The sequence below is a fragment of the Lates calcarifer genome, linkage group LG7_1 (assembly GCF_001640805.2).
Source record: "Lates calcarifer isolate ASB-BC8 linkage group LG7_1, TLL_Latcal_v3, whole genome shotgun sequence".
In the NCBI taxonomy this organism is placed as follows: Eukaryota; Metazoa; Chordata; class Actinopteri; family Centropomidae; genus Lates; species Lates calcarifer.
The window spans coordinates 17349591-17375074 of NC_066839.1; the positions used below are offsets into that span (position 1 = coordinate 17349591).

General features: G+C 41.4%; 1 protein-coding gene across 1 annotated transcript in view; it reads left to right on the forward strand.

Annotated features, from left to right (window-relative positions):
* The first annotated feature begins 1633 nt into the window (after positions 1 to 1633).
* The window catches only part of nrxn3b (neurexin 3b), a 120514-nt gene continuing 96663 nt past the window's right edge, over positions 1634 to 25484 (forward strand). The window contains 5 exon segments of the mRNA XM_051071983.1: positions 1634 to 1899; positions 5898 to 6850; positions 6852 to 7032; positions 12351 to 12368; positions 12763 to 12789. Of these exon segments, the coding sequence (XP_050927940.1) occupies positions 6335 to 6850; positions 6852 to 7032; positions 12351 to 12368; positions 12763 to 12789 (742 nt within the window). The 5' untranslated portion in view covers positions 1634 to 1899; positions 5898 to 6334.

Below are 25484 nucleotides of genomic sequence, written 5' to 3' on the forward strand. Positions count from 1 at the left end.
TAAGTCAGGTCTAGACAGTCAGGCAGGACCTTGCTGACTGATCCAGTCTGGAAAGCCGTTCATTACACCTTCAAGACCCTGCATATGGAATTTAGATATGCTAAATAAGTATAATCTTGTGCATGGGTTTTGCTTTGATGCAGTTGTTTTTCCAACTCTATGCTGTTTTCATCCTGTCAAATATGTGCTTGTGTATTACAAATCCATTTATTACTATGATTATTTTTTCTTGTCACTTTAATCTTCTCATTGTGCATTTTCTTCTTTCTTCTTTCTTCTTCCTGTAGCACTTTGTAAACTCTGTTTTTAGATTAGTTTTATGTAAAAGCAAGAACAGTCATCATCACAGCAGAAAGCTACCTGTAGAAAAAGTGGTAGGATAAAAATAATGCTATAATTCTATGCAGTAATACACTTTTACTCCCTTACATTTTATTGCAAAATATTAATTGTCAACTTAAACATGGGTGGCATGGTGGTGCAGTGGTTAACACTGTTGCTTCACAGCAAGAAGGTTCCGGGTTTGAGCCTCAGTTCACCTGGGAATTTTCTCTCTGTGTACTATGCCTTCCTCCCACAGTCCAAACACATACAGGTTAGGTTAGCTGGTGACTCTAAATTGGAGTTGTGTTGTGTGTCTATAAGTGTTGGCCCTGGACTGGCGATCTGCCTCTGTACCTGCCTCACGCCCAATGTCAGTTGGGATTGCCCCCCCCCCCCAATATGTTAGCCTTCTGTGCACTAACATAAACCTCCTTCATTTGTATGGTATATGCAGAAAACAAGCAGACTGTTATATGATATGCACTAGAATACAACATGTTCAAGTGCTGTGGTATTTTATGTAGGGACTGAACCATTCTCTGCACCTTTCCTCTCTCTGTGCATAATCCTCCTGGTTGTCCTTTGTTGTCTGACGGGAGTTCAGAACCTTGGACAGCTCCCTGGCACTGGAACCACTCGGACATTTAAAAACCCAGGGTGCTGTCCAAGGTACTGAACCCAGGACTGAGTTGGAATTAAGCCTGTTGCCCCAGCAGTACTAACGCCAGGAGTGCTGTCCAAGGTGCTGGAACCCCCGATGCAGCCTCGATGCTAACATATTCCACACTAAAACAAATCACATTTTCACTCTACTGTCGTTTTGCACTCTTATTTTCTAATTTTCTTTGCACTAAAATTCCAGGTTTAACCAGAGGTAGCATTACGGTAATCAAAGCCTTATAACCTTCAGATTCCCAGATTGTCAGTGGTTACCTTTAAAACCTGTCAGCCACTCAGCAAAACAGACAGAGGAGACAGCCCATCTAAAATTATAAGACACCAGGCACGTGTATGGTAAAAATAAAAATTCACTGCCATACTGTGGCCACTCAGTGTGCATGCGGTCTGCACGTCCTGTGCTTCTTGTCCTGTTATTAATTCCAGCGCGCAAATAGCACAATTTTACCGCAAACAGCATACAAAAGCCTGTCTACGAATGAGGAATAAAGAGTTTTTATTATTGGTATTTTGTCCTGAGGGGCTATTTTCCCCATTTTCTCTACAAATGGAATGATTGCCCCCCCTCCCCCCCACTGTTGAGAGTGCTGTGTAGAAGGCGGGTCAGAGCGTCAGTGTGGGAGAAATCCAGGGGCCCATCATCAGTTGCGCTGAGTGAGCCGAGCTGAGAGATGCGCGTTCACTGAGCCGGGGGAAGGAGGACCGCTGCCTTTCCCTCCACCGCTCCTCACTTATAATAACCTCCTCATCATCACCAGCATCAGCATCTCACCGCCCCGGGCAGACTGTAATTAAAAATACAACGGTTTCTGGATGGAATTTTGCTTTGGATTATTATAATTTGATATAGCCTACTTATAAATAGGCTTTATCCGTCGGAACAGTCTGCAAGAAAAGGTAGGAGCAGATTAAAACTGGGCTATTCGTCTTCTTCTTTTTTTTTTATACCCGTGCCCTCATGCAGTAGGTGTTCTGTGAAGGTATTTATGTTGTAGGATCCTGAAGTTTTTCTGCAAGGATCTTCCTTTTCTGTGTATTTGATGTGGAATTGAAGTGGTGAGTTTGGGCTGAGATGGGGATTTAAGCGCAATAGGATGGTTTGGATGATTAGTTTAAAAGCACTCACCCGCAGTTTATCCACAGAGGAGGGGGTGATTTGTAGGCGAACCGCACCTCAAGAGACCGGGCTGACTTGTTAAAAACTGAATTTGTGACAAAAATATCTGTGGTGAATGAGTGATGCGCGTTGAGACGGAAAGTTTCAGCTCAGTGATTCGCGTCTCTCGGTGGGGACAGCTCCGTATACTACACCTTAAACGCTTAAGCAGGAGCTGCCAGAACCTGCTCACGATTTACAGATGATTTCTTACAAATATAATCCCGACCTCCTGTTCAAATTTCGCTTGGTAATTTTTTTTTTCTTAAGGAAGGGCTTATAAAACCCTTGAGCAACAGTCAGACTGCCACCGTGCGAGAAGCGGAGGGAGCGCTGGAGCGCTGCTGAAAGAAAAAAAAAAAAAAAAATGGTGTCCGCTGTTTTATTCAGTGGTGCAGGGCTGCGGGTCGGGTTTCTAATCAGTTTGAAGCGTTTTACTTTCAGCAGAAGACTTCAAATATTCCATTAACGCATCAAAATTACTCATCTGATCTCTATGAACGCCGGTTATTGCACTTATTATGTGGAAGCATGTCTGTGTGGAGTTGACAAACCCAACGGGGCTTGCAGTAGTAACATTACTATGATTTAATATTCCTGCAGGAACTTATGTCTCTGTGCTTACAGTCACCTCATGACCACACTTTCCTCTGTTCTCAATATTAAATGTAGGCAGTATAGAATTATATCATGTTGATGTTATACTGTGAGCTATTTTCTCACCTAAAGCATGTGGTTAAATACGATACTATCTTTTAATACTAACATCTGGAGTTTTGCACAGATGTTCACTGGGTGACAGAAGGAGCCGTCCTGTCATGTCTACTCATTCTATGGCAGCAGTGGCCAGTTTGTGCAGTTAAACCTACATTTACTGGACAGAGCATTCTTGTCTGAAACAAGTCTTTATTTGTCCCGAGGAACCACCTGGGTTGGATCTGTGTGGTAAAATGGTGTAGAGATACAGTTACACGTGATCGATACAGAAATCGTGCATCATTTCCTCATTTTCTAGTGAATGAATACGCTGAAATTCTCACCATTTTTTGCTTGTGACCGCTCAGTGCCCCCCCCCCCCCCAAAAAAAAAAGCCCACCGTGGTGGTTCTTGTACCCCACTTTGTCTAACCAGTGGACTGGCAGGTCCGCACACACTTTCCTAATGCAGGATACCCTTGTCTGCTGTGACTGATGTCAGATTAAATCGTTCCTCCAGGCTGAGGCTTGTGATAGACAGGGAGCACAGCAGGGGATCGAGGGGTCTTCAGTGCGTGATGGGGGCTAGGCTATATTACAAAACATGTCAATAAATCTGCGGCACTGGAGCTGGATGCATCAATGCATCATTTATGGCCAGTCAGTGACGGTATCCCGTGCAGGTCATCTCATATCCTGCACTCTTTAATAATTCAACGTGTATATATCCCGGAAAATATGTGTTTATTCTAGCATACCAATAACTCTATCAAGAACAGGAGCTAGCTAACAATACTGCTCAGGGTCAAGGTAGCCATCTCTTTACATTTTGACATGTGAGATGTGGCCTTACTGTTTTCATTTTACAGACAAAAAAAATTCTATTCATGCTAATTAGTAGTAGCTACATAGTCTTAAGTAACCAAAAATAGCTTCTTAATTTGCGTTTTTTGCCCTCCAAAGTGAGGCCTACAAAGTATGCTGTCAGGCGTGAGGTTAGCTGAAGGCCGTCTTTCATAACAAGCCTGTGAGGTAAAGTGTCAGTAAAATCTTCTGTGTGAAATTTGACTTGTCACCACATTAGCTTCATTTAGCTTAGCCTTCGGGCTAGCTAGCAGGAGGACAGTTTAGACACAAAATTAGATATTAGAGGTTATGGACATGTGATAGGGCATTCAGTTTGTCAAATGTCAAAAAACTGATCATGAACTGGCGTCATAGTCTCATTTATAATGCTGTATTTAGGGGTTAAATGTCAGTGACGTTGTTTTAAAAAGGCATTTCCTACACTGGAGGAAAGAAAAATCTCTATTAGCACTTTAGTTAACGGAAAGGGAACATGTTAGCATTGTTAGCATCTACGGTCACATCTATGGCTCAAAGGGACACCTGATGCCTCAGTTAGGCAATACACACAATAAGTCATGTTAACTGAATAGAGGCCAAGGCCAATTTTCAAAGAGACTGGCATCTCAGGTTTCATGGGCACATCAAGCTTTGCTTATTGAAGGAACACACGCAGCACATAGGACATCACTGTTGCTCGTGGGGTAAGATTGACACAGCTGTATTCAGGTTTTCTTTCGCCACACAGAACCTTTAAACCTCTCTGCTGTCTCATGAAGTCACCTTTAAGACAAAGACAACGACTGAACCAGGCAACACAGTGTTGTCAGAAACACACACACACGCTCACTCGTGCACAGGGACACACATGCGTGCACACAGTGCATTAGCATAGGTATCAGTTACTAGAATTCAATAGCTCGCCTGCTGCAGCAAGATTAACTATTCAGGGCAGGTGGTTAAAGGGCCTATTGTGTTGCAAGGTTCTGTGCTACTGTCATGATTGGACAATGCGTTTGTCTGGTGGGCTGCCCACTGCCAAAACAATTGCAAAGGCAAAGGGCTGGAAGAGTACACACACATATAAGGTTTCGCCATGTGAATCATTTCTAGCTCTGCAGAGCAAATTTAAACAGAGCTGAGTAAGTACAGGTGTAGCAGGCAAGGACTAGTCAGTTAGTTAATATTCCACACAAGCATCATCTGGGTTTCGGTGATGGAAATAATTTGAATGTACATTCACCAAGAGAAAATTAAAAAAATGTTAATAGTGGTGGGATTCAAATATGATGTGGTACCACCATAACATCTCTCTGAATAGCTGTTTATGATTGTAATCCCCCAAAGACATGCAAATGAGAGAAAGAGTGGCGGTGGATAATTAGTCATATTTATCAGGATCCCAGCAGGCCCTTACAGATAGCAGGCTAACGTTTGAGGCTAAACACATGTTCTGGCTCACCTCAATGGATTTCCACTCATCACAGAATCAGCAACAACAGTCTTCTTGATGTTACTTTTTTCCTCACAAAATTTCTGTGTTGCGCTACCACTGTTTGGGAACTTAACTCTCAATTTAAGGCTGTAAAACACTGAACGATTATTTGAGTTGATCTTCAAATAAAATGGGTAATTGGTAGAAATGGAACCCTGCATAAAATGCTCGTAAACCTTTAATGGATGTTATTAGTGGTTATTTAGTGGTATTTAATGGCCACATGGAGAGTCAAATCCGCATTGAATGGTGCTCTTAATATTCTCTTTCAGTTTGATCTGAACTCATAGGCATGATTTTGTTTATATGCAAGTCGTTTCTGTATATTTTACTTAACTTGTTGACACAAAAGCTGGTGGTGCTTCTTCCATTCTGCTTCTTCTGAATAACATTTTGAACTGGACCCAATATAATGTAACAACACTACAAAATGCAGCTTAAAAATTACCTTGCAGTTGAACTTCTCATGTAGTGTTAATTAAAATGCAACATTTAAACTTTAACAAATAATAAATTTTTTGCAGAGCAAAGTACTGGACAGTATTTGATTACATGTATTGTATTCATCTTTAGTAACTTATAAGTTTATAGTGAACCACCACAATCTATTATATTTGCAGGTGGTTCCTTTGTCGTGTTTACATTAAAAACCACAATTTTTTGCTTGAAGTGATGTTTCTTTTTTTTCATATTTTTTCTGTAGTTCTGTAAAGGTGTGTCCGAAGCTGGAGATCAAACCATGGGGCACGGAACTGGACCGGCGATGAAGGTCATATGCTTCAATCCAGGAAGTCGCCTCAAAGAGAAATCGCAAGATGCAGCTCTGAATCACTGACACAACACATCAAGGATCACCTTCATCCTAGCACTTTCACCTGTCCACTTTGTGTGGAAATTTGATATTTTGCCCATATATCTCTGCATAGACTTGGCTGAGAGATTAGATTCTGTCCATTATCAACATTAGATCTGCCTCAAAAAAAGAATATTTCATTCTCTGCTTGACTGTAAAATTGTCTATGTGGAATATAACATTCAGCAGATAAATCCTGGAACACAGCCATAATCAGATGTTATTATCACTTTGAGGATCTATCCCCAGTTCCAACCCTCTACTGGTGCACCGTGTTATTCTCTACAATGAATCCCAACAGCCTACCTGGGCATGTCCTCTTGCTGCTAAGTACTGTGCTGGGCCTGAGTGTAGGCTTGGAGTTTACTGGCTCTGATGGTCAGTGGGCTCGCTACCTGCGCTGGGACGCCAGCACCAGAAGTGACCTGACATTTCAATTCAAGACTTCAGAATCGGAAGGCCTGCTGCTCTACTTCGACGACGGAGGATACTGCGACTTTCTGCTTCTCACAGTCTCTGAGGGTAAGCTGCAGCTTCGTGTCAGCATCGACTGCGCTGAAACCACCATAACCTCTGATAAAATGGTCAACGACAGCCGCTGGCACTTTGCTGCCATCAACAGGCACAACTTGCGGACTGGCTTGGCCGTAGATGGCCAGACCAAGACAGAGGAGGTGCGGCCCCAGCGTCAGTTCATGAAGATTGTTAGCGACCTCTTCCTTGGGGGGCTCCCGGGGGACATCCGTACATCTGCCATAACCCTGCCCTCTGTCCGTGAGCTACCACCATTCAAGGGAATTATTACAGGACTTCAGTTATGGGAGTAAGCTGCCCACACTCATCAATAGTCAGAAGGTACGCTTGGAGATGATGGGCCTTTGCACAGAGAACCCCTGTGAGAATGGTGGGATCTGCTCCCTGGCAGATGGAGAAACCTACTGTGACTGCTCCAAAACTGGATATGTAGGTCGATACTGCACTGAAGGTAAGAGGGCTGGCTCCAGAGCTTTCTGTGTCAAGCGCTGAATATTGATTAAAATCTTTGTAAAAAATTCAGAGGGATTCCTTACAAATTTAGAACTGACCTAACAGTAGGTTTTCTGTCTGCCTCCAGGTATACAGTAAAAAAATGTTATATTAACGTCTCACATTTGGTTTTTGCATCAGATATACGGTATATTTCTTAAAGTGGTCTTGTGTGTGGCTTAAAACTCTGTGTATGTATTTTGCTACACAATAAATCTCACTACAGACTGCTGAAATTAGATTCAATTTCCATAACTGCGTTGCTATTCCCGCTACACCTAATGTGATTTGTGCCACCCCAAACTTCATTTATGAAAATGCCTTGAAAAATGTGCATTGATTGCAATGTAGCATTTACACAACAGTGTAATTTATACGAAGCACAGGCAGGTATACTCCCATGTGTTCGAAAGATTTAACACAATTCACACAGGACTTAGAATCAGAATATTTCTTTGTAGGTTGTTGGTCTTGCAGCTTCTTTTACAAAGTCGTCATATTTCATGTGGGAGTTAAATTGGAGGTGATGTGCTCAGCATTTCCTCTCCCTTCACAGTTATTACTTTTGATGAGGAAGCGGTGGATACGGTATTAGCTGATATGACTAAAATTACAACACTCAGTTCTCTTTTCTCCGTTAAATGTATTCAGCTCTTGCAAGGTGGCGCAGGGACCTGAAGGTACACACAAGTGTTTGGATGAGAAACAACTTCATCTATTTTTTCTCTGCTTCTGTGCCAAGGCCATCTCTTTTTTGGGGAGTGTAATGAGATGCAGCACTTTGACAATATTCTACCCTATTCTATCTCCACACCTTCATAGATATAGGCATACGAAGCTCTTTTTTCAGCTAATACTTATGTATGCTCTCAAATGCCCCAGTGACAGTGGTATAATGCATGGTTCTTCCCTTTCACTCCAGGAAATGCTAGGAAAAAATAATTTTTCCTTGTACTGTACACTGAACTACTTTCAATTTTTTATTGCCCTGCTTGTGCTGGTTCAGGGCTGCTTAATGTTAAACCTACATCTTTCAAAACACACCACTGCTTGTAGCCTTGATATCAATGCCAGCCGATGCCAATAATAATTTGCTTCATTTCCTCTTTTTTGGGACTGCATCTCTCACATAATAAAAATATTCTACCTTTCATATTTAGATCAGTAATCCAGAGAATAAACAATTTCACTATAATTTTACACGCTTAACACTTTTCTTCATGTGTATGGATTGTGAAGGATAACTTTGTGTGAAAAGACCCATGTCAAATTTCCTCCACTGCTGACCCACTTCCTGCCTGCCCATATCAGACTGACATGGCTGAGGGATGACTCCATTTTGCCAAAAATCAGGGGAATGCTCACTGAATACTATGGCACTGATTGCAAGTTAATGTGTCTAATAAAGTTAAGATGTTATTATTTGTCACCATTATAGCATGCATTTAAAATATGCATTTTCAGATTTCTGTGGCTGCACTTGGTTTCATAATATGTCCGATCATTTGCTGCTCAAACAAAGCTGTTTGGAGCTTAAATCCCAAGCGCTAGCCTGTGGCATTGTTCAGGACAGCACGCGATGTGCTGGTTGCAGAGCAGTCAAGCGGACGGGCTGGACTTGCCCCGTTTTCACTTCATCCCATTTGCTCATTGCCTGTGTTGAGCAGTCGATGGAGGAGAAGGAGGAGGAGGAGAAGGAGGTGGTCCATTTGTTTGAGAGCTTCCTGAGAGCTGACAGGGGAACTATGACATCCTCGTGTTAAAACAACCAAGGCTCTAAGAGGGCGCTTGCGACTCAGCCAGACAGTTTGGACAGGAAAAGAGATGGTCATATCTCAGCCGCAGGGCAGAGCAAGTATGACGAGTGAATTCACCACGGGCCTGTTGTACCCCAATTTGTCCCAGGAGGTCAGCTGTTGGACATGAACTACCCCCCCCTCCTTCACACACATACACACACACACACACACATCTATTCACACACCTATTCTCCGTTTTCTTCCATTTGAAGGCAATAAAAGAGCGAGGCAGGGAGGGTAGTCATGTTAACTTCCCAGCTGATCTGACTGCTGCTCTTTTCTGCCTTCCCATTAACTGATGTGGCTGATTGTTGATTATGCCACAGAGACTGGGAACTATAATTAGGAGGATAATGAGAACAGAGATGGCTAATTTGCCCGGAAAATGCTTGCACAAACACCACTGTCAGTTCAAAATGTCTGTCGGCAAACTAGCACAGGATTTTTTTTTTATTGTTAAGCCCCCGTGTCCACAGGTGGCAAAATACTTGTTGTTCCAGCAGCCCTGGGGCACAGGACATTTTTGGGAATGGATACTCAGTGTGATCAAAGCATCACCATTTGGTTGCAGTAAGATGTGAGCAACTGCTTAGCACACCTGTCTTTGTTGGCATACTGTTGATAATGCCGTACATTAATGAGCAATGAAAGCAATCTGTCAAACTTGTGAATATTTATATGTTACATTATCAGGCTGCATGACCAGGGTCTTGCACGCATGCACTCAGACACATTTGCATTTACAGTCGAGCACACAAACACACACATACATGCGGAGCAATGAGGCCCCGGAGCTACTCGTTAAAGCAGGCAGATGGTTGACTGACTGAGTGGACTGGGCCTTTGAATCATTTTGCCAGCCGTATTCCTAATGGTAGCCTGCTAGCCCACTGGCCTAGAAGGGAAATAGGAGAAGTGGGCAGAATTAACATGTGAGATAAGAAATGACAAAATGGCATGGGAAAATGGAGTAGAGCCTGTTTGTGCCACTTTTGTGCTGAAAAACATGCATTCCCACGCTGTTTGCCCATTTTTGGGTGTGCATTTCTTGCACATCATGGGGTGGCTGGGTTACCCTGCTGCTGCTGAAGCATTATTATTTCACCGCAGTGATAATCACGAGACGGTTCTGTCTCCATGTGAGCTTCTGCAGCTCTTCCCAAACTGTCCAGCTCGGGTAGCAGCTTAGCACCATAAACAGTTGGCCATAAAACACATGTTCAGTCTCTGTTCCCATGTGGATCAGGATGTATCAGTGTGACTAACTGCGTCAGGGCAATGAGCTGAAATTAGACACCACTCACCACTCGCTCTCCACACGTGTTGACTTTGGCAGGCAAATCCGCTGCTGTAGTGTCGGACTTTTGTCTTGTGCCGTGTTGATAACTCTTAAACCGTTTATTTCTGCAGAGTCATCTTTAATATGAACTTGATTCTGCTCCCGTTATTAGCTGTGCAAATATCAGTACCTTTTATGGAAATGATCTGCATATTGTCCCTCATTCTGTTCAATTAAATTAATGGGGGTGACATTATGAAGTCTCTTGAATACCTTGGGGTTTTTTCAGTCACAATGAGATATGCATAAGGTCAAGGTTATTAAGAGCTACACTGGATTGTTTAATGAATATGTAAAATGATCCCTTATTTCCTCTGTTGGAATCCAACGTCCTGCATTTGTAATGAACAGTTTAAGGCCCCTTTTGCTAAAAAAAATATTCACTGGCTTGATGGAAGGCTAGTAATTGAAGGCTAGGGCAAGCAAACTGTTAAGCAAGTGCTGAAATGGTGCCTTCAGGCTTAGCTTTGGGGATTAATAAACAGACATGGAAAAAATGACAGTTACAATAATCTTACTATAAAAAGTAGGTCATGGGGAAAAAAAAGAAAAAAATGGTGCAGGGACTTGCCTGATTCCAGTGCAGAGGGCATTTGTGTCTAGTGCCCAAGCTGAAAATTATGTTAGGATTTGAGTGGTGAAGCTGCTGGTAAAATAGAGCAGGGGATTATGCTCGGACCACATGTCCTCCACAGCACATTGGCTTGTTCTGGATGTTGTCGCATCAAGAGAAAGGGTTTTATCTACATGGGAAAGTGAGCGTTTAACACACAGACACGCACACACAGTATAGGCGCACTTACTAAGCGCAAGCATCTGCACATTCACGAAAAAACGTTTGTACATTCTGGGGTCCTAAGTCTCCCAGTTCTGCAGAGCTGGTGCTGCACTGCTGTCCGTCAGCTGGCCACTATCTCCCTTCCCCCCACTTCCATGCTTCGTCCTTCCTTTTCCTCTGCCAATGTCATCCCTTCTCATGTGGGAGGAGAAGTAGCAGCCATTTTGGACTCCCTAAAGGAGAAAGGAGAAAATCTCACGGGTGGCTTCAACAGAATTTTGTCTCCCTGCACCTCCCCTCAAATGATATTTCTGTCTTGTGTCAAGTTTCTTAAACTGAACATTTAATGCAGTCAGAGAGAAGAAAATAAAGCATGAAAATCATGAAAATTATATCTGGTGGTGGGAAACAGATCAGGCCTCTGTGCAGCCTGGGCAGAGATCAAGACAGTCAAATTAACATTTGAAATTGTGGAGACACTTAATTAATATTTGTTTAATTTCCTCGTGTCAGTACTTGATGCACTTTAGAGGCTCTCATTACAGAAATTTCCAAAAATCACACCTAAAAGCACCAAGTTTGAGACTAATAAAGTGGAATCATTTATCACAGTGTAACATATAACCACATATACAACTGAAACTGACTTCACTCAGTGATCTCTCATGTGCCCTAATTTAGACTGGCATGTTTGATACCCACAAGGTGTCATCCATGGGTGAGATCCTGGTGAGGATGTTTGCCCCAAGTGTCAAAGCTTAATGTGTGCCTTCTAGCTTTTTTTTTTGCCTTGCCATACTGTGAACTACAGGGTTCCCACAGTGAGCATTCCCCAGGGAAACCACAAGGGGGGTGTTGAATTTGGGTCAGCAGTGAAGATAACACTTGGTGGGTGGGTTAAAGGGGCAAAAAGGGGAAGTGGAGGAGAAAGATATGGGTCTGAGAAGGAGCGTCCTGAGATCCACAAACCTCACAACACCATAAATCCTCAGGGGGTGTGGATTTATGTCTCTTTTTATGTGTGTGAGGCACTCTGTGTGATACAAGATGCTGAATATATGTTACTGTAACAATATTCAAATTGTAAGAGTTGATTGCCAAAGGTGTCATGTCAATCTGGTTCCCTGAGAGGATGGGACAGATGAAACTTTATGTGTTTTTTCTCCACAGGGATTTAATACTGAAGTAGTTATTTTAATCAGGCATGTCAAGGGGCAGCTCTTTGCTCCTTACATGGCAGAGCACAGCTTTAGAGGTGTGGTATGTTTTGCATGTTAGAACCACATGCAAAAGTGGCTGTAGTGTGTCACTAATGCAGGACTTCTCTTTGCTTTCTCTCCTTACTTCTGACACCTCCACAGCAGTCCAGAGAAAACCAGGTGAGTCTCAAGATGGACAACTCACAGTTTCAGTTAAAATGTAGCAACAGTTTATTTTATATGAAGTTATGTCATCTATTTGAGAATTATTTAGGCATTCAGTTTCAAGCAGCAAACAAAAATGTACCCTAATCCTATTTATAACTGACATTTATTCAGTAAACAACCAGCAGAGCTACTTTATATTCACATACTGTGTTGCTCTCTTTATTAGTCATTTGTCTGTTTCAACAGAAAGCTTTCAAATGCACTTGGGAAAGCTTTGCTTTTAGCGTGATAGCCATGGTTTGCCATCATGCAAAGCATGCATAATGACAATACAAGTGTAGTATTGGTGTGCTGTTGTTCCTCAAATTTTCTCTCTGTTCCTGTCTGTCTGATTTTTCTCTTCAAGGCCTCGCACACCTGAAGGCAGAGCAAGGTACTCTCTTCTTTTTCTGCGTAGATCTCTATTGTTTTTTTTTGTTTTTTTTTTTTCACTCACCGCCTGGCTTGGTTTTGGGGCGTAATTTTGTGCTGTGTGCCTCGGCTACCTGTCCATGTGCATTTGTGTGTTGCAGTGCTCCCATTGTTGCTACAGAGAAGTGGAAGGGTTTCTCTGTGTGTGTGTGTGTGTGTGTTGGTGGGGAAGGGTGCATGGCGGCATGTTCCCCATCTCATCTCTCTCTCTCTTTCTTCTATGCTTCTGTGTCTCTTCACCCTCGTTTCACCCAGGTTTCTGTGTATTACATAATTGTGGACTGTTCTCAGTTCCACAGCTAACATGCAGTGACACACTCCACTGTTCCTGCTCGACCTCTGCAGTGACCGGGTAGTGGAGGGAGGGGGGAGGATTAAAGGCAGGGTGGATAAGGAAATCACTACAATTTGGGGAGACAGCTTAGAGGAAGAAGACAGGAGATAAAAAGTGGAAAGGAGAAAAATAAGGAACATAAACTGTCATGGTTAGATAATGTACAACTGTGTTAGCTGCCTAACCTTGACTGCACTTTAAACTTAGTTTATTTGCCCTTACCACAATCTTGGTCTGACCTAAACCATAACATGGTTATGCAGTCATAAGAATAATCTAAGTTGATTTATGTCCATGGAAACAGCAGTAGTGAAAATCAACTCATTTTGAACTACTTTTCAATCATAGCACAACAGAGTTTGCTCAGTTAGGTTTTTCAGGGCATTTCAGGGACTTCTTGTTCATGTTGACATTAAAAGTTGAAATCAGCGGTTCATTCTCGACCTTGGAACAACAGTTGACAGAACAGCCTTAACTTAAAGTTTATTCATCAGTTCTGTATGTTCCTAAGCTTTCAGTCATATCACATGATTCCAATAACATCAGCATTAGTTAAAATGCTAAACATCTGTGGATGTGATTTGAAATTTTGTAGAATCAAGTGGTTTATTCAGGCAATATGGTTCAGAAGAGAAGAAGATCAGCAAGGATCACAGGCAAGGTGTGTGTTAGGTTTCTGTCACACCAGCATTTAGAACAATGAAATTTAATACAGAAATATTTTTTCACTTCCTTGGAGCCAAGATCTTTGGATTTCTCTTTTTGCTTTTGCATACAGTTCAACTCTGAACTTGCCAACCAATTACAAACCGTCTTGACATAGCTGACCTTTAAGGTTATGGAGATAACTGAGAAAGCGATTTTATTAGCTGTCCTGTAAACCTTTTCCTCATAGCCTCCTTTTTCCTCCCTTGAATAACAAGTGAGGTCAATAGAGTGTTCCTCCACAGCAAATGATAGCCACTGCATGACCCTCAAGTCAGAGACCTTGCAGTACCGCTTATTTTCTGAGGGACGTGCAGATAAATTGTGATCTGCCTCTTTCTGGTGTGACCTTAGCGTAGACATGCAATTTACCAGAAGATGAAGGAAAAAGGAAACAGAGTGCTAAAATTATAAAGTGTCAGTTGTCTGCTGCCCACGTCCGCTTCTCTCATTTGCTTTCTCCACCATTTGCATGATTGTCAACATTTTGCATGAAAAGTGTCAGTTGGCAGTGCACAGGCTTACAGTAGACTAACAATAGCTTATCCCCACTTTCTGCTGTCTTTCTCTGGTGCTCTGCGCGGGATGACACTCTTCCCTCTTTTATCTCTACGGATCCTTTCTCCTCTCCAAAAACTGTAGGTAGAAACAAAGGTACAGCAATCCCTTTTTCCTTACTTTACACTTATCTGCACTGTAAGAACTGTGTGTGTGTGTTGAATTTGCGCTTGTGCTGTCACTGGTTAATCATTCATTACGTGTGTTCATTAAATGTGTGCATATGCTCATCTGTGGGTTTGAGAGAGAAAGCGAAAAGCAGGGGACTCAGTGCTTTCAGGCTAACGAGCACTTGTATTTACTGTTGCATGACGGACGAGTGATTGAGTGGAGAGATGAGCAGAGATGGAGAGAAATATGGCGTCAGAACTGGAGACTGGAGATTTCCACCTGATTATCACCCTTACATTTAAAGTGATGATAGTTGCCGTTTTCTCTACGATGGATTATTCAGTGTCTTTGCAAACAGTTAATATTAATGATGGACTATCAGTGTGAAAATGAGGCATGCATGTATTTGTGTGCGTTATGTGTAAGCACTTAATTGGATGTGACAGCCCTGTGTCTGTTGAAAAGGAGCTGATTGGTGAATTTGACCTAACCTTTGGCTTCATCTGACTGAGGTCGTGGCAGTGGCCTTTGTGTATTGCAATCGTGCAGAGAATATCCTCATTATTCATTTATCAAAGCCATGCGATACTCTGTGTAGTTGTGTGTGGTCATGCGTGTTGTATGTGTGTCTGTGCCTCCTTTCGCTAGATAAAGGAAAACAGTGAATTATGATCCTGATTGATATCAGTTTAAGGAAAACGTGGCTACAGTGAGACTGACTACAGTGGTATGTGTGAGTCACCTGTGTTCACTATCCTGAACTACTGAATGTGCTCTAACCCTGTCCCTCTTAGTTACTGTTGCTATGTCTATCAGGTTTATTGTTTGCAGTGGGGTAGCTTTGTCACTCAAAATTGTTAGTCAGGTTTGCAACAATGGGTCCATAATTTTAAGAAAGAGGTAGACAAAAACCGGTTTCTCATTTTTAGCTGGCAGTTGTTGATTTTACTGGCTAGTCCCTGGCAGATTTTATCACCTTTAGCTAGTTAATTAAGCTGCTGTTGACTGTTTGCATTGGTTGAAAAGTTCTCTCAACTCATATTTTGCCATTAAAACAAGAATATTATAAAAGGGTCTTATGTGCATACACATTTGATGGCTACATACAGTACATGCTATCTTGCTAAATGATTAAGGCTAAAACTGGGGCTAGTCATGGTCCTAATCCATTGATGATATATGTGAAAAGACATGGAAATACATAACTTTTGAAGTTACTAGAGAACAGGCTGGTAGGATGAGAACTAACTAAATATGTTTTGCAACTGTAATGCTGTCTTGGGAAATGTCACTGGATTTGCCAGAGTGTAAACTTCCCCAAATCTAATAAAGACGAAGTCACAGCCACTAACCGTAACTCTGATAGCATTCAGAATCTGCTCCCACATAGTGAGGAAATACTACACAATTTATACAGTTTACTACTCTAGGTGGTGTGTTACCTATAGTCAGACATGCTAACATTTGCAGCTTTTGTTAGAGCAGGAAAACAGACTATTTAATCCATTCTTTACTCTTGTCCTTTGTGTTTTTGATGTAAATGCTAAAAAAGATTGCACCCACCCAACCCTTTGGTTGCTGAATATAAATTTTACTACAGGCCTCATGCACCCTGTGTCTTCATGTGAAATCCAGAGCTTGACAGGCTTGTCATGCCTAGTTACATTTGCTTAGCTATTGGACAGTTGCTGTTTTGGGGAAGGATTAAGACAGTGGTTACTGTATGATCATCCATCTCAATTGATCTCAGGTAAAGGAAAGCTCTGTATTTTCTGACTTTTGACTCACGTGTGATTATAATGAAACTTAAATGTGTAATAGTTGCCTGTGTTCACTATTCTAAACAGTTGCCACTGTATCAGGCCCTGCACTGTTTTCTCCCTGTTGATGGGGTAAACCAAAAACAGAATTCCCTTACTATTGTGTCACATCAGTACACTAGGTAGCAGTGGGCTGATCAGTGTGCAGTGAGAGGTCCCACAGTGGTTCAGTTGTTAGCGCCATTGCGTAACGGAACAAGAAGGACCCAGGTTTGATGCATAGCTCTGACCCTTTCTATGTGGAATCTGTGGGGGTTTCCTCTGGGTGTTCCAGTTTCCTCCAACATGCAAATCAGATGGACTGGGGACTTTAAATTACCCATAGGTGTAAGTGTGAATGATTGTCTCTATATCTGTTTTAACCCTGCAGTGATCCCTGGGTAGGCTTCAGACATGTGTGGAAAGGAATAACTAGCTTAACAAAATGAATTAATAATGGTGTTAAAATTGTGGCTACTTAGCAAAAGAGTCGCTTAACTATCATTAGAGATATAAATGGAGATAATTCTAAAGCATGCAGACAAGGCAATGTTCACTTTATGTAACTTATTACATGACTTTTTATTGTGAAATACTGAGATCACGATGTGTAAAATGAGGATGTGCCTTACAGCAGGTCCCTGTGCTATTAGATTCATGTCTCTGCAGTTGTTTGTGTGTACTGTAAATGGCACAGTGGTCAGAGGGCACAGTAAGTGGGAGGCTGGGGAGAACAGACTAGAGAACAAGAGGAGAGAGGAGAGACTGGAGTGGGGGAAGGGGCTGAAGGCGAAAGACGGAGAGAAAGAAAGAAGGATAGAGTGCTGCAGATGAAGGGACCTGGGGAGCATATCAGTGTTGCAAGGCCACATATTTCTAATGAAAAATATGGAGCACCTTGTCATCCCTGTACTCAAATCTGGGGCTGATGCCGCATGAAACCCGAGGCATCTATCCAGAAAGTTTTAGTCCCTTGCAGTCAGAGAAGCCCCGATTGTTCCTGGCTCAGAGATGCAACTTTTTTGATGCATGGCTTTGACGACGTAGCAAACTTTTTAGAGGCAATGGCAGTGGACCAGGGACTGTGCTCCAGTTAGCAGCATTGCTCTAGTTAGCAACATACTGCACTTCAACCCGCAGATATACTATGTGAAGGTTTAATGGACTGCACAGTATCTCTATTTTCAGATTTTAGTGGTTTAAATGTCCTGTTTTTTAAACATTATATTTCTAAAATGTTTTTCAGATCAGTGTTGTTTATTTGGTTGCAAATTAAATGATTTAATTAGCTGAATTCTATCTGTTCTGTCCTTAGTGGAAGAATAATACAGGTGCTGAAAGGACAGGAAACAATGCTCTATTCTTCCTGAAAAAAATTAAAAGCTCTTTTTTATGCATACCTACAGGCTTTTGGTTTACAATAGATTTTTAAAAAGAAACTGTGGAGAGTGCTTAATTCTTGTTTATTCTGCAAAGATCTTCTAAAATGGCCTGGACAAAATTATTGCTACCCCTCAGGAAGTGGTGATAAATAATAAAGAGTGAAAAGGTGTACTTTTCTCTTCAATTAGTATCACGTTTTTTTTAAAATCCTGTAATCAATCAGTAAGTCTATTTAAGTGAAGGAAAGTGCTCATTGTTCTTTTTGGTATCATTGTGTGTACCACACTGAATATAGACGAGAGATATATTAATAATATAAGTTTAAGCTCTAAAGGGTCATAGCCAATTTCCTTGGATGTGGCCGCAAGAGGAAAATTGTCCCCAGATTGAAAAGAAGGATATAGTATGGATATAGTAGAAAGAACTAAAGACAACTTCAAAACAGATACAAACTGACTCTCAAGAGCGTCCAGTTGCACCATACATTGTTTCTGAGTGAAAGTGGCTCCGTGTAGAAGCCTGATTAGAGCTTGCTAAATTCATGTTTACACGCTACAGTCTTTTGGACAGATGAAGAAATTAGAGCTTTTGGGTTAGTCACATCAGCTCTACATTTTATGTAAAACATGGAGGAAGCTCAATTATGGGGTTGTCCTGCTGCATCTGTCACAAAGTGCTGGGAATCTGTGCATGGCTCAGTTAAGTCAGCAGATTATCAAGACAAATATTCTGGAGCAAAATATACGGCACAGTGTTAGAGAGCTCTGTCTCAATCACAGGCCATGGCTCCTCCAGCTGGATAATGACCCAAAACATACATCTAAAGACACCCAAGAACAGATAAGAAGAAAATATTGGATCATTCTGAAGTGGCCTGCTGTGAATCCTGATCTTAATCCAATTGAAGATCTATGAAAAGAGCTGAAACTCGCAGTTGGGAGAGGGCACCCATCAAAGCTGAGAGAACTGGAGCAGTTTGCTCCAGAAGAGTATAGCCAAACCACCAGCTGAGAGATGCAGAAGTCTCATTAAGAGCTAAAAAGAGCTTGATTCCAGTGATTGCCTCAAAGGGATGTGCTACAAAATATTAAGTTGTGAGTCCCAGTATTTTCGTCCATGCCATTTTAATTAGCTTTATTATTTAAAATAATATATTACATTGAAACTAAAATGCGACTTGCATGTTCTCTTAGATATGGGAAAAATAACAGTGGATAAAAATTTGTCAGTTGTGTTTTTTTCGTTTTTAAGTGGAGGGGTACCAATAATTTAGGCCACATGTGTACTCATTAGTTTGATTATATTTTGATCGGAAAGCTGTGGTTTAATTAGCACATTCAAAATTACTTCCTACCGACAACCTTCCCACATCCAACTTAAATCTACCATTAGGACCTGCTTGCAAGGCACCAATCAAAGGTACTTCTTTAGCATTTTTTGAGATAGCGTAGAACAAACAGAAAAGGTGACACACATTTGGATCCTGTGCATGAAGACCTATTTTGCAAATGCTTGTCAATGATGTGCTTTCACTGGATGCCTGGATGGAGCTCATCGGGATTTGATAGTGTAGCCTAAGGTCAGAGATGAAGCTCCAAGCCACAGCCTGCAGGTCTTGCTGCCAGCATTACCTAATGGCTTTCCTCTCAGCACGCACACACTCACACACACACACACACACACACACACACACACACACACACAAAATCTGTACACTGTAAAATGTTTCCATTTTATAACTTAGTGTTCTTTCCAACAGCTATGATAATAAACCCTCTGAAAATTTCACTTGAATGCACACACAGAATGAGACTCAGAATATATGTTACATTTTGAAATAATGCATTCCAAAGTTAATTTAAAACCTGCTTGACATCGTCTCATCCAAATATTAGTATCATGATTATATATAAAGTACACGATAATAATATATTGCACATTACTGCAGGGTAATGCTGAGAATTGTTTTTTATAACTGTACTTGCTCCCTAAGCTGTCAGTGATACAGAAATGGTGAATATCTCATTCTGTAATGAAACTGTTTGGTCTCCAGGGGTGGACAGAGAAGGAGCACTGCTGTAGTTGCTTTGGACATAACTTGGCAATGGGGGCGAGTCCACTTTAGGGAGCAGTGAGAGTGCTGGGGGGGAGGGTGGGAGAGGAGGAGGAGTGAGTGAGTTCAGCCTGAGTCTAATCCCCCGGCATGAAGGCTTAGGACTGAGAACTTATTCTCCACTTCTGGAGTCACTCTCCCTAATTATCGCCTCAAAGTCCTGGCGCAAAGTTCACACAGACAAGATTTTTGCTTTCTGCCTCTGTCACACACACTGTTTCTTTTTCTCTCCCTCCCTCCCTCTCTCTGTATATATATATTCTCTCCCTGCCTGTCACCTCTCCTCTGACTCTGACTCCATCTCTCTCACTCTCCCTCTCCCTCTCTTGCCTTTGTCCTACCCTACTTATCTCTGTCGGTCTCAGTATTCTAGTTAGCCTTTCTCACTTTCTCTCTCCTCCTCCCTCCTTTTTTGTGTTTCTCCAGTTCAAAGTACTGTGGACATTCATGAGCCTCACATCACAGTCAGGCTCAAGATAGGAGTACTATGCTGGTGCTTACTGCTTGTCCACAGATGCTACCAGGCTTCAGTGGGATTTATGTACAGACCTGTCCATTCCCTTCAGAGTTTTTTTGTTTAGTGCACTGGACTTTGCTTCTACTAAACCAGCAGTTTGTACGGTGTGTACAGTGTTACACAGTAGTTCAGGCAATAATCTACCAATATACTGCCCCCCTTAGATATACTGATCATATATAATGAACAACCAACAGAAAAGTTAGGTTTTGGTGCAGGAAAGATACTGCAATGCATTTAATTTGTTCTGTTGCAAGTGTATCTGTTAAGTGCATCACACACATCACATACTTTAGTGTTACATTATTTGATATTCTGTTCTGCGGAGCAAATATAACTAAACTGCTGCTTTTTGTGTTGATGCTTGGAAATCTGCCTGTGGCGTATAATGACGCATTGACGCCTGTCAGCCAGTAATGACGTGTCACAATGCTGTCAGTTTGTGAGCTTACACATGAAATAATAGGTGCTGTTGTATTGAAGCAAGCCACGTGCTGCCAGTGTGCATAGCACTCAAGTGACTCATTCACTAACCTGAGATCTTTTGACTGAACGGAACAGAGTGCTTTATTGTTGTACACAGTGCCACAGATTGGACAAAAATTACATTACAGGTTACAGATATTGATTTTGGTCATTCATTGTGTACAGTGGTACATGTGCAGTGCCCCTTTTGTTGTTTTGTTGATAGAGGAGCTGTGCAGTATTTACACATTCAAGTCTTTTAAGAACTGTTACTGTATAAAAGAGCTGTACAAAACCCTTTGTGGCACCAGAGGAAGCTGCTCAAAGTCTGATAAACTGACTCAAGTGATGTCATTTGAGTCAGTTTCTCATGTGATGTCACTTGAGTCAGTATCAGTTGGGGTTAAGGGAAATGAGGAAAAACTGGAGTGTGGAACCTCTGTAACTGTTCCTCATCTCTGCTTGCTTCTGGCAGCTTGAGGCTACATTAGCCACTACTAGGATAACACACCCAAACCTTTGATCAAGTTGCCCAGTCTGCAAGTTGCAGTGTAGGTACTGTAGGTGCTAGGTTTTGACAAGGAAGAGGAATGCGTGGCATATAAAAGACTGGAAATATCTGATTCAGCTGCATCAATTTTAATCTTTTCTAAACAGACTAAATAGGTGCAGTACTCTGAAAAGTACACTGTAGTTTTCTTGCAGACAAAGAAAGTTATCTTTACATTCATTTTTTCTTTAAAAAAAATATAAAACCATAGCAAAGTAGATTTTTAAAATATTATAAATCCTATATTTTATGTCTGTCTTACGGTCGTCTGCTTCCTATCGTGTTGTTGCAACTCATGGGTGTGTGTTCATCCTCATCTCATGTACAACATACAAACAAAACTGCTGCCATCACATTAAACCATTGCTACCTCATGCACAGGGTACCTTTAATTCACCAATTCTGTTTTGCTATCTTGTTGAGTTCATTTAGATGACAGCAAGTGAAGAATCAGTTAAGATAGCTGAAGTGCTGACAGCTGGGAAGGATATTACTGCACACATCAGAACTTGTTGGGAAAACCCTCCTGAGAGCTAGTAGACAACTTTAAGGGTAGCCAAAATGCTTTGTTCCCACAGAGGCCCATTGTTGCTGAATTGATTCACTGCTGTTGTGCTGCCCAAAAGAATAAAACAAGGTAGAAAATTTGCTCAGCAACTCTGTCCTCCAAACATGGTCTTTGACCTACTGACACATGATGGAAAAATGAGGCATTTTTCCCCTTCCATGTCCTTTGTATTGCATCAGATAGAGACAGGCAGCCTGTGTCATCAGAGGTTTGGTCTGTTTGCATCCACGCAGTGTCACAGAGGCAACGAAACTGGGTTTTCCTGTTATGCTTCAGACGTTGGGATTCAGAGCACCAGCTGGCGCTTATTGGCCTTGGCACATGTTGGCTGTACTGTTGATAAACGGCTATTAATGGCCAGACGCTCACCCTGAAATTGAGTTTAACTTTGCCTCTCCTCATTACTCAGTCCAAAACTACACCACAATCCTCGAGGTGGATTTCAAAGTTGCTAAAAAATTGAGGGCATCGGTCAAATTGATTTCAGCAATGACCGGCTGCTACTCAAATAGTCAGAAAATATGAGCTGTAAATACAGACCTCCCCCTCTACACCCACGGGTTTCCTCATGCAGTCCCCCTTTTCTGTTCAGAGAAGCCAAAACCTACATTGTTCGGAATTGTGCCTGGAAGGTAGAGGCAACAAGCTGTTTGTGTTTCAGAGCTTTATTATCAAGGAACAGAGATTTTGCACTGGTTTCATTACTTTTGTCACCAGAATCTCAGAGAGGTATCGATTGTCTCTTGTAATTTCCTTTACATGTTTCCCCCCCATTTCTCTGCTACTGTCTATGTTTTGTTTCTTTGCTGTATCATTTCCTATGCTTGTGCTTTTTCCACCCTCTTGTTCCTTTCTGTTATTTAGCTTTTTGTTTTCCATTTGTTCTGTTCTCCATCTTACATTATATTCTGTCATGTTATGTTCTGCTCTGTTTTATCCCCTTTGTCTGAGCCATTTCCTGCATCTCCGGTTGCCGAGACAAGGGGCAGAGGTTCACAAAACATTGTCAGCTACATTGCACAATTCTTACCTAGGCACCAACTCTCTGATGCCAGCCTGACAATTGGTTGTCTCTCCTTCCTTCACTTTCTTACGCACTCTCTTTTGGCCTTGTGCTCTCTTTACTCCTCTCCCTCTGTTCTCTCTCTCTCTTTCTGTCTCTCTCTCTCTCTTTCTCTGCTGCTGACCTCTGGGATCAACCGAGCAAAACTGATTCCCACTTTTTCACGGATCACGAGTGCGTCAGTGGTTACGCAACAGTGAGAGAGAAATGGAGAGAAAGAGAAAGAGAGAGAGAAAGCCTTGTGAATATGTAACTGACATATTTGTCCATTTTTATTTGCATTTCTGCTTATCACCAAAAAAAATACCGCTCTTAGTTAAGCCACATTCTCAACAAAATATTTAATATGTTTGCATGAAATATTTGAACTATCATTATCGGCTTTGCTGCTGGGCAAACATAGAATGTGCACTGTTCACTCACAGCAACAAACAGAAAATCTGTTGACACATTACATAAATGTACATCTGCATTGTCACAGATATGGATACAAGTTGTAGTGGTCTTACTCTGTCTCCAGAGTCTGTTAATTTTTAATGACCACACAGTGTTGCAATTAAAAAAATGTTCTCATGACTCACTAGTCAGGAGACCGAAGCATATATGTGCCAAATACACCCTCATTTCAAGTGAAAAATGAGTAAAATACAGCCGAAAGAGACAACAAGGTTTTCTTGCGGGAGTAGTAGTACATTGAGTGAACACACTTGGCTGAAAACTCAGGAATGCTGTGTATTGTTTGTGAAGTGCCTGAGACCTTATGAGTAGGATTTATGCAAAGAACTAGGTTAAGATGTGGCTTGAAGGGCTGTATTGTGAGAGTCTAAGTATGAGCGCAGAAAGGCTTAGGAATATCTGGAAGTGTGTGTGTGTTTGTGCTGAGTGTGTGTGTGATTGTGCAGAGGGGTGACATGTGTAGATGTGATGGCTGCAGCCATGCATAGATGTTCACACCAGGGAGAAAGTAAACAAACATGGCAGCAGAATGGTATGAAATGCAGAAACCACTGTTAGACCGCACTGCCTGTTTCTCTCTTCCTCCTCTCTGTGTATCTTGTTTATTTAATTCAGCCTCTTTGCCTCTGTTTGTTACCACTGCCAAGGACGTTATGTTTTCAGTCCATTTGTCTCTCTATTTTTTGTCTGTTAGTTAGCCTGATACCTTAGAAACTACTTAAAAGATACCAGTAATATTTGCCAGAACATTTTTCTTTGCAATTGACAAAAAAGATGTGAAAAGGGCCATTATGTTGCCATTTACAAAATAACATTTTTCTGTCAACTCTTCAATTGTAAAGCACAGAAACAAATTTCTTCATTTGATTTGTTAGTTTTGATTCCTTGGTCCAACAGCTGTTTTGACTTTGCATATGATTTTCCTGTAACTGTTTAGCAAAGTGTGGCCTATTTGACATTTAAATTGGTGTGACACTTTGATTGTGCAACCAAATTAAGGTTTTGTGCACATGTTAACTCTGAGCAATCTTACAAAGTGTGATGACATTTGATATAGCAACATTAAATATTTAAATGGCCTTAACTCAGTGATCAGGAGACTGACTGACTTTACATTCATGTGATCTGGACCTCTGTTCTCCCAAAACCTGCATGATCATCATGAATACTTTTGGTGGAGGGTTACACCTGAGTGCTTCTCTACCTCTCTGTTTTTTCTGTTAATACTTACAGAGTTTCTTGTGCTTCAAGGTTTTGTAGTGATGGGAATGGTGGAACAAAATATGCTGAGCTCCAACATGGTGAGGGCCCTCAGAAACCTGGAAAATAAAAGTTTTATCTACAGTAGTGCTTCTACATAAAAACTATTGCTGTTCAAGTCAAGTCAAAATTTATTTATATAGCACCAATTCACAACAGAACTTATCTCGAGGCACTGTACATATAGAGCTGTTGACTGAATTGATAGTTTGAGAGACAGTTTCTTAAAAGTAAAAGTATATAACCAGTTCTGTGTACAGGTGTGATAATGGATGTAATAAAAATGTGTGTGTGTGTGTGTGTGGGGGGGGGGGGACTGCATACACTGTGGCCCAGACATATGTGTGATGCCACTGCTGTGCTTGATAAGCGTTTGTTTTATGGTTTTATCTTCCTCTACCTTTTTATGCTTCTCTTTCTTTCCCATCAATGACATAGCAACCTTCTAAGCTTTTATATCTGTGGAGTATAACATTGCGTGGCAGCGCTCTTGACTGACAGGATGGCTTTTTTTTTTCTGATTTTGAAGTTATTCCTACACTTGTCTACATGAGCGCTTATGTCTGTTGAAGTGTCGTGCTCACGCAGCATGTCTGGTATTCCAACATTCTGACACTGAGGAGTACAATAAGGTGCTGTTTTCATTTTAAAAAAAAAAAAAAAAAAAAAAAAAGATTTCATCTAAGTTGTTGAAATTTTGACCTGTGAGCCATGATGAAGGCAGAAAGTACTTATAAAATGAAAAAGTGATATGAAATGTTAAAAGAGGTGAAAA